The sequence below is a fragment of the Eurytemora carolleeae genome, unplaced genomic scaffold, assembly GCF_000591075.1.
Source record: "Eurytemora carolleeae unplaced genomic scaffold, Eaff_2.0 scaffold47, whole genome shotgun sequence".
Classification (NCBI taxonomy): domain Eukaryota; kingdom Metazoa; phylum Arthropoda; class Copepoda; order Calanoida; family Temoridae; genus Eurytemora; species Eurytemora carolleeae.
This window is the reverse complement of record NW_019396039.1, coordinates 377,183-386,422: the sequence shown is the minus strand read 5'-3', so window position 1 is coordinate 386,422 and position 9,240 is coordinate 377,183. Positions and strand designations below refer to the sequence as shown.

General features: G+C 35.2%; 2 protein-coding genes across 10 annotated transcripts; both read left to right on the top strand.

Moving 5' to 3' along the window:
• Positions 1–1,010: 1,010 nt before the first annotated feature.
• Positions 1,011–2,932, top strand: LOC111700200 (protein lin-52 homolog). 2 transcript variants are annotated; one of them, XM_023471067.1, is made up of 3 exons: positions 1,011–1,309; positions 2,090–2,241; positions 2,352–2,373. In XM_023471067.1, the coding sequence occupies exons 1-3, from the start codon at positions 1,052–1,054 to the stop codon at positions 2,356–2,358; spliced, it is 417 nt and encodes a 138-aa protein (XP_023326835.1). In that variant the 5' UTR covers positions 1,011–1,051; the 3' UTR covers positions 2,359–2,373. The 2 variants fall into 2 exon arrangements, with proteins under 2 accessions (XP_023326835.1, XP_023326827.1); XM_023471059.1 differs by lacking the exon at positions 2,352–2,373 and adding an exon at positions 2,663–2,932 and having other exon boundaries at positions 1,012–1,309.
• Positions 2,912–8,069, top strand: LOC111700173 (spastin). Of its 8 annotated transcripts, none has more exons than XR_002764935.1 (12): positions 2,912–3,115; positions 3,662–3,854; positions 4,136–4,502; positions 5,063–5,211; positions 5,352–5,433; positions 5,533–5,602; positions 5,820–5,941; positions 6,535–6,636; positions 6,715–6,787; positions 6,994–7,246; positions 7,401–7,580; positions 7,855–8,069. XR_002764935.1 is itself a non-coding variant. In XM_023471008.1 (11 exons), exons 1-11 carry the CDS (start codon positions 3,015–3,017, stop codon positions 7,497–7,499), a joined length of 1,611 nt encoding a protein of 536 aa, XP_023326776.1. In that variant the 5' UTR covers positions 2,912–3,014; the 3' UTR covers positions 7,500–8,069. The 8 variants fall into 8 exon arrangements, 1 of the variants encoding a protein (XP_023326776.1); XR_002764934.1 differs by having other exon boundaries at positions 7,401–7,596; XR_002764930.1 differs by having other exon boundaries at positions 7,401–7,596; positions 7,809–8,069.
• Positions 8,070–9,240: the final 1,171 nt, after the last annotated feature.

Here is a 9,240-nt window from a genome sequence, read left to right as displayed (position 1 = left end):
TTTGTTTTATTTATATTCTGAAAACATTAAATATTAAAAAAATCTTATTTTTATCTAAGGTTAGAATATCATAAAATGACATCAGATAAAATCCTGTTAAATTCAGCGCTAAGGATCCGGATCCGGTAGATCCGCTAAATTTTGGATCCTTGAATCCGGATCCACTGGTCCGAGTTAACTTAATAAAACAAACTTTTTGCTCTTTACACATTTATTTGTAGATCAATAAGATTTTTGATGACCCCTTCTGCTCACTCTATGGAAAAACTAGATGTTAAACTTGTTATTTCCTCTGTCTATGATTTCAATAAGCAATATATTTAATATCCACCGGCCCTGCTTTGTCCAACATGGCATATTTCATTCAGAACATAGGAATAATATTAAAATATTGGTTACAAGGGTGCTTCGCGTCCCTTTCACATTAACAATTTTAGCTTTTTACTCTTGCTTTATAAATCCACATTTTTCTTCGTAATTGTATGACTAAAATGTCAAGGATTTTTCTTTATAAATTGGTATTCAAAAATAATGAATGTTCACATTTTTTCTACATTTTTAAGTTCGACCATCCAAAATCCTTACCTGGGGTTATGAGAAAAGCTAAACAAAGTTTAGGTCCGATAATTTTAGTAGTTTTGACGTTTAGTTGATACAAACAGACGAGCAAAGTATATTTATAGATAAGAAGTACAGGTAGGATAGGAAGACTGGGGTATGTGGGGGGGGGGAATCTTCTGTTAACAATATTTAATTATCGAAGAATTTATTGATCTGAAGATGAATTGAGGATTCAGTGGATTAGGATCCATGAGAGAGTAAACCTGTGTGTGAGTAATTATGTAGTTTCAGGTAGCTAGACTAGACCGAACCTAACTGTAACCTACAAATTTGAATAAATATGAACTGAAGGACAAACAAAAACATACATTTCAGACAGGTTTTACATATATGGTGCGGATATTTTATTAAATTTCATTTCATGGACTTGCTCTCGTCAATTGAGAATTTTTCAATACAAGACTTTTCAGAGAAGGATCAGTGATTCATAATGTCTCTGGTCGGAGATTTATTATCGGATCTCGGAGCTGAGAACGGAGCAGATCACAACCAGTCCAGTAGTAACCATCCTATTTTAAACAGTTCGCTCCAGGTGGAGGCTGAATCCGACCTCGAGGATTTAGAACTCAGTTTAAGAGCTTTGGAAAAACTTGATAGATCCTCTCCAGATCTATGGCCGGAGCAGATACCTGGAGTAAACCAGTTCATTCCAGCTACTCCAACAACCAATCAATCCTCACCTAGTCAGGTTCAGACCAAACATTTTACTTCTATCCAAATAATTTCTATCTCAATCTTCCTCTAACTCTCTCCAGATATATTATTTTTTATCTATCCTTACACTTTCTATTCTATCCGTGTTCTGTCTCTACACCTGTTTCCATATTCACTTTTATATTTAGCCCTACTCATCATATACTTTCTCTAGTATAAAATCCATACATTCATACTTCCTTTACTCCCCTCTCTATCTATCCCTACCCTACCCTTTAATTCTCTATCTATCCTTAACATTCCTTTACTTCTCTATCCTATCATACTTCCTATACTGCTCTACCCGTCCCTTCTCTTCCTTTACTTCTCTATCCTACCATACTTCCTTTTCTGCTCGACCCGCCCCTATTCTTCCTTTACTTCTCTATCCGTCTCTCTCATTCTTTACTCATTTATCAATCCCTATTCTTCCTTTAATTCTCTATCCTACCATACTTCCTTTTCTGCTCGACCCGCCCCTATTCTTCCTTTACTTCTCTATCCGTCTCTTCTCATTCTTTACTCATCTATCCATCCCTACTCTTCCTTTACTCCTATATCCGTGTCTTATTTTCCTTTACTCCTCCATCCATCCCTACTTTTTCTTTACTCCTCTATCCTATCAAATCCTACTCTGTATTTCCAATAAAACTTAAAAAAAACCGAAGAAATACATGTTCACATCTTCCAGTAACGAAACTCCCTTTCTCCCCTTGTTAAGATTTGCTTTCTTATATGTCTTCTTCTAAAACATCTAATTTTTCACTATTCTTAGCCTGGAGAATGGTTACAAGGGTTGACTAAGGATGATATGGAACTATTAATGCAGCTTGGAACCCTGTCTGTTCCCGATATACTAAACGAAGTTAGAAAACTACAGAACCTGGCTTACCAGCTGGGACAGGAGGAGTCAAAGGAAATGACAAGGTAATGGTGAAATACCGCCCATTCTTCTTTAAATACATTATTGTTTACCTTTCTTATATGTAGTATGTCTTTCATGCAAATATCCTTGCATTAAACAACACTTTTGTAAGGTATTAGAAATGTAAAGGACAGAACAGAAATAAGTTGGAACACAAATTAAGGTATAAAATGAAAAGAATGTTTAGCAAGTCCCACACCAAGTACGAGACTCGATTGACTCCTTAAACTCATTCTAAAGTTTGGCTTCGGGTTTCTGAATTGATATAATCTTGTTTATGCTAAGAGGTGTTGTAAAGACAAAGTAGAATTCGTACAGCTAACTAGGAACTGTTAAATAAGACTGAACAAATATTTGTCTCTGAAACCCTGAATAACAGTTAAACCTACGCCTGTTAAAATGATATGATTTTTTTAATTTTAGAGGGAAGTACCTGAATATTCTGAGGAGAAGGCACAACACGTAGCATTTCCTTAAATTATTAATCGTTTATTCTATGAATGAATTGTTTATTAATTTCTCTCCAGTGTTTATTTAACTATTATCATTACTACTACTACTAGATTTTTTAAATACTGTCTGTTAACATTGTTAGTGATATCAAAAAACTTTTTTTTGTATTGTGAACCAGAAAAATCCGTGTTTGAAACTCAATACCGTCAAAAATACGTTTGACCTTGTATGTATTTCAGAGATGAAAGTATAATGGTCACTGAGTCAGGATCAGTTCATCATCCTGGAGTAGTGGATAGAAAGTTGGAACCTGGTGGATTGAATGGGGAACTCATTATCAAGGACTGGGGTTCCATTCTGTGTTGACTCATCCAGCTCTTTGTTCTCCAGTATCTCCTACACCTCAATAGAGGAAATGGCGAGGTAGGGAAACAATTGATGATAATAATAATAATAATAATTGCGGCGTAATGAATGACTGCACAATATTTAGTGTTTGAACAGGTTTTATATTAAAAAATTCTAATCGAATATTATAAATATAAATCAAAGACGCCTTGTATCCTGTTTTATTATGGTTTTACTGTCAAGTCGTGAGATAAGGCAGTTTAAGCAAATCAAAACTAATCCTAGATTTTCATCTTATTTTCTTCAGATTCCGGTCCCAATTAAAGCACAGTAAGGGCTAAAAACTGCTTTGAATTCTATGTCGAGTATTATGGATCTTGATTTTAAAATACAGGGTTACCCACAAAGGATGAGACTTGAATATGACGATGCCAGGGTTTAATTAAGTCCTCTGCCTTGGCTTTTAATAGCTTATAAAATGATTTAGCAAAGAAATAAACAAGTTTACAGTTGCAGCGAATCATGATTTGAAGGAAAGAGAGCGTATGAATTCTGTACAGTCGTCCCTGGAGTCTCATCCTTTGTGGGTAACCCTGGACTTAAACTTAATATTTTGTTTAGAAACCTTGGACCGAATCCTACACATCCTAATGTTGCGAAGCAGAAGGAATTGCACAAGGATAGTTTCCTGTTCATTAGTCAGGCCTTGAAGATAGACGAGACCGAGACCACACTGGAGAACAAATCCGCGGCAATACCGCTCTACGAGAAGGGAATTGAAGCTCTAAAGCTTGGAGTCAATCTCTACATCCCGGTACTAAATAAGACTTGATATTCATAATTGGTTCTTGATAGTTAGAATGGTGATTTGTTAAAAAGAAAAGATTTTTTTACATTTTTTACATCTAATTTTTCAAGCTTGGGTGAAAAATAGGACTTTTAACCTCTCGATAATTCAAGTTTTCTAAATTAAGATAAAACTTTTTTTAATTTAGTTTTTAAAATTTAAATTTATTTACGCTTAATTTGACGGTTATTCCTCCGAACACTTAATTTATAGACTATAGCCTTCGCCATAATATTTGATTTTTATAGACGAACTTTCATGATGAGTCCCTGGTTCGAGCTCAGAAACTGAAAGAGAAGATGAGAGAAAACCTGGCAACTGCAGAGGAGAGATTAAACTATCTAAACACTAGTCTTCATCTACACTCACTCAGTATCAGAGCAAACGAGGACGAGGAGAGAAGAAACCGAACCCATCCTGCTGCAGTTCCTAAACCTACCCGGAGCACTCCTGTTGTCTCTAAACCAACCAGTTTAATTACTCCTAGGATCAAATCATCTTCAACTGCTGGATCTCGAGTTCCCAGGAACAACCGAGCTACGGAGCTGAGAATGAAATCTATAAGTGCCAACGGTTCGAACGCTGTTAACAAGCCTCGAAGGACTAAAAGCAATGGTAAGAAACTACTAACAATAAAGTGTTCTGTGTCCGAATTTAATGAATTTGAGCGAAGGCATAAATCTGCCAAAAACCGGTTTCAATTGTGCTCGGCTTAAATCTTGAAAAATTGAATACAATTTTAAGTGGAACCAACAATATTTGAGCCGCGGCTTAAATTTAAGTCGCGACTAAAATTCTTTAAATTCGAACTCAGAAGTCAGAACTTGTGTATTGTGAATCTCAGGATCAAGCATTGTTCTCTATCTTATTGCAGATCTAAGAGTATTAATCTAATTCCTCTTCGATATCCCGAGATGTTTATACCCTGCAGGGATAACTTGAATTGAGGGATCAAACATTTATCCTAAAATTTAAAAGCGATGACAATGGATATCGAGATCAGGCGTTCAAGATCAATTATTTCAACACACAAGTTTTTATGTCTGCTTTAAACATTTGTCTAGAGGCTAAATATGATCTTTAATCCACAAAATATAATTAAAAAGGTCCTTCAAGGAGGTCGTTAACCAACTACAGATTTTTATAAGAAAAGTTCTGATTTCAATTCTGTTCAGATGACGGTAGGAGCTGGAAGGATGAATTGAAGAGTAAGTGTACCGGGTTGAAGAGCCTGGATCAGAAGTTGGTGGAGATGATCCTGGACGAGGTTGTGCCTAAATCCTCAACCGGAGTAAAGTTTGCTGATGTGTCGGGGCAAGAAAAGGTAAAGTACCGGAGATACATTTCTACTCAACCTAATCCCAAGTCGGAATTAAGATGTTTAAAGACTTAAAATTAAACAAAACCAAATTCTATTTTTTACCTCCTTGATTCGTTTTTAAGTTTTATTTTGTTAATGTTTAGGCCAAATCTGCGTTGCATGAGATGGTTGTTCTCCCGTCTCTTCGACCAGAGCTGTTTACAGGACTAAGATCTCCGGCCAGAGGTTAGAAAAATAAAATTACAAAATTTTCTGTCATCTTTTTTATTTTTGTGTTGTTCTTTTTGAAGATTGAAAGAAAGATAAAGTGAACTTGAATTTTAGGATTGTTACTGTTTGGACCGCCTGGGAATGGAAAAACATTACTAGCTAGAGCCTTGGCTACAGAGGCGCAGTAAGTTATTTTTTTTAGATTTGTGTGAGACCAATACCGCCAACGGAACTCCGTTGGCGGTATTAGTCTTCGAAACTGGGACGGCTTTTAAATCACAAACCAGTGATTGCTTGATATTTAGAATTTTGACAAATATATCAAGTTATCCTAACTTTAACAATTATTTAAAAAAAAATCAGGAAAGAAATAATTTTTATGACTTGAAATCCTATATTAGGTGTAACCTTGTAAATATCAGCTCCAGTAGTCTGACCAGTAAATGGGTTGGAGAGGGAGAGAAGTTGGTTCGAACTCTGTTTAGTGTTGCTAGAGCTATTCAACCTGTTATCATCTTCATCGGTAAACTTACAAAGTAGTAGTTTTAGATCAAATAGATTCTTTGAGTTTAGAAAGTTGGTTCAAATAAAATAGTTTTGAATATTTTTTAAATTTTTATTAAGAATGTCTTTTTTTAAAGATACAATCGGTTCTTAAGTAAAGGACGGAGAATAAGATTAGTTTTTAAGATGACATTAAATCTTTGAGTGAAGGATGGAGAAAAAGGGTGTTTTTAAGATTCTCGGAGAAGATTATAAGTAAGAAAAGTTTGTTAAGACAAGATAGATTCTTTGAGGTTAGGCTGGATAACAAGAATATTTTTTTAAAAGATAAGATTGTTAAGATAAAATGATTATAGGACGGAGAACAAGAATAATCTTAACACAGAGTGTAGGACGGAGATTGAATTTTTTTGGGGTATATAGGACAGGAGAATAAAAATATAACTTTTCAATAGATTTTCTTAGTCTACGACGAAAGAATAAGGGTGAGGGTTCATTGTGAAGGAAGGAGAATGGAATTAGTTTACTTTTAGGCGTAGGACGGAAGGATATTAATTATTTTTAAAGATGAAAAAAGCCTATTATTTAACTACGAAATTTTTTTTTGTATAGACGAGATAGATTCTCTTCTTTCTGAACGAAGGACTGGAGAACATGAAGCCATGAGAAGAATTAAAACTGAATTTCTTCTTCAGTTTGAAGGAATGCTGACAGGTACTGAAAATATGAAATCTCTAATATTAATAAATATCTAATTCGAATCTCTAAATCTAATATTATCTCAATGCTTAGGTTGCGAGGAAAAAATAGTTGTTGTAGCGGCAACAAATCGTCCTCAAGAGCTGGACGATGCAGCTCTCCGTAGGTAATTCTAGGTCCTGATAAACCTCCTCGCCTTCTCTCCTAAGTCCCCTCCCCTTCTACGTGAAGTCCCCTCGCCTTCTACGTGAAGTCCCCTCCCCTTCTACGTGAAGTCCCCTCCCCTTCTACGTGAAGTCCCCTCCCCTTCTACGCAATTTTAGCTCTTTTTCAAACGATTTAAGTAAATCATAAACTTATTGTTTCCTCTAGGTTCACGAAGCGAGTTTACGTTCAAATGCCGGATAAAAACGCACGGATTGCTCTTGTATCATCTCTGATCTCCAAGCACGGATCTCCACTGTCTAGAAAGGACCTGGATAAAGTTGCTCTGCTGACTGATGGGTACACCTGCAGTGATATAACGAACCTGGCTCGGGACGCAGCTATGGCACCTCTTAGGGAGATTTCAACGGCAGAGCTGGTTAAAATTAAACCCGAGGAGATGAGATCTATAAATATTAAGGTTAGTTTTAGTTCCAAATTTTCTTGTTCCGAAAAAGATAAATCCCTAAATAAAACTTTATATCTGATCTACTTAGTAAGATATAAATCTCAAATGAAGCCACTTTCTAATTTTAATAGGATAATATTTTCTTTTCTTTTAATTTTTTTTTCAGGATTTCGAAAAGTCGTGTGAGAGGGTTCGAAAAAGTTTGAGTCCTGAATGTCTCGCCTCGTTTGAGAAATGGAACCTAGGGTTTGGAGATATTTCCTAGCTGGATAGGACGGAGAGATAATTCCAGTGAAATATGCCTGGTCCGGTCTAATGCCTTAAATCTAACCAGTAATAACATTAAGTAGTTCTTACGCTTAGTATGAGCCATTTGATATTAGATATCAATTTAGTTAAATTTATCAATTCAATTTACAAGGTTTCTCACGATATTTTGGGTAATTTTGAGATTGGGGAAATTTTATGATTAACGTTTCAAGAATCGTATTCGTAAAATTAGGTTGACAAATGAGTGCTGCAAATTAACTATCATGTTTTGTAGGACACCCTACACTTAATTCTAATATTTAAGTGCACAATGGAAAATCTAATGTCATTTGGCTCACTCGGTAAAATAGTTACCATTAAAAAAACAAATGATCAGTAACAATGTCATTTACGTGTCATCCGTCCATCCTGTAAAATGTTTTTTTATGTAGTTCCACAATCCACAGATTTATACACATAGATTATTTCATATAGGTGTGATCTAGGTGTGATCTGATATCAAATGTAATGATTAATATAGTTTTTAACCTCGCTGTGATTAAATAAATGTTATTTAGAATATGTATATTATGTAGTCGGATAAAGGTTGTGACAGGCTTCAAGACGGTTTCTGCTTATTTTCCCGCTTATTAAGGAATAAAAATCGTTTTATCAAATGTACAGGCTTCTTTTTCAAGGGGCCTGTTAGTTTTCAGAGGCCGTTCATTCCATAAACTATATGGTCGAGAACTTGGCGTCTCCTGTTATGGTCGTTAAGCGTACGGAGAAATTCTCCATTATCAGATAAGAATTTAGCATGAGATATCTAGCAACCAACGATGCTATCCCATTTGAGCTACTCCCGTTTGAACTATTGTTCATTTGAACTATTGTTCGTTTGAACTACTGCACGTGGTACCACGTGAGTATATAGTTGAAATGAACAATCATTTGAATCGTTTGAACTATTGATATTTTAAATGAAATACATAAGAAAATAGTTTAAACGAACATTAAAATAGTTCAAACGGACATAAAAATAGTTTAAATGTACGTAAAATAGTTCAAATGAACAAAAAATAGTTCAAATGAACAAAAAATAGTTCAAATGAAAAAAATAGTTCAAATGGACATAAAAATAGTTCAAATGGACATAAAAATAGTTCAAATGAACATAAAAATAGTTCAAATGGACATAAAAATAGTTCAAATGAACAAAAAAATAGTTCAAATGAACAAAAAAATAGTTGAAATGGACATAAAAATATAGTTCAAATTAGACATAAAAATAGAACCTATCAATTTTGTATGACCATTATTTTTTTAGTTTACAGCAAATTAGTATTGGTCATGTGGCCGTAGCGCTCGGCCCCATAGCCTGTGCTAGCCGCAGTGCTCGGCCCAGACATGTGGCCGCAGCGCTCGGCCCCCTGGCCGCAGCGCTCGGCCCAGAAATGAGCTTAACCTAACCTAACAATAAATATACACTAATTTTATTAAAAATTGTTGAATTATAGAGGTCTTTCCTGGCCGCAGCGCTCGGCCCATAAGCCCGTCCTAGCCGCAGCGCTCGGCCCAAAAATGAGCTTAATCTAACCTAACCCTAAAATCATAGTAAATAAATATTAATAAACTTGATGAAAAAAATGGTCATGTACAAAATTGATAGGGGGGTCAAAATCGTTTTCTATAGGACTCATCAGGACAGACCCCTTTTTNTGTCATTTGAACTATTTCATTTGAACTATTTTTTGTTC

Bases quoted from the DNA above. Each gene is read 5' to 3' on its own strand.
- LOC111700200 (XM_023471059.1), top strand. From the start codon at position 1,052: ATGTCTCTGGTCGGAGATTTATTATCGGATCTCGGAGCTGAGAACGGA. The intron at 1,310-2,089 runs GTTCAGACCAAA...CACTATTCTTAG, and splicing joins ATCAATCCTCACCTAGTCAG to CCTGGAGAATGGTTACAAGG. The intron at 2,242-2,662 runs GTAATGGTGAAA...TTTTAATTTTAG, and splicing joins GAGTCAAAGGAAATGACAAG to AGGGAAGTACCTGAATATTC.
- LOC111700173 (XM_023471008.1), top strand. From the start codon at position 3,015: ATGGGGAACTCATTATCAAGGACTGGGGTTCCATTCTGTGTTGACTCA. The intron at 5,942-6,534 runs GTAAACTTACAA...TTTTTTGTATAG, and splicing joins ACCTGTTATCATCTTCATCG to ACGAGATAGATTCTCTTCTT. The intron at 6,637-6,714 runs GTACTGAAAATA...CTCAATGCTTAG, and splicing joins GTTTGAAGGAATGCTGACAG to GTTGCGAGGAAAAAATAGTT.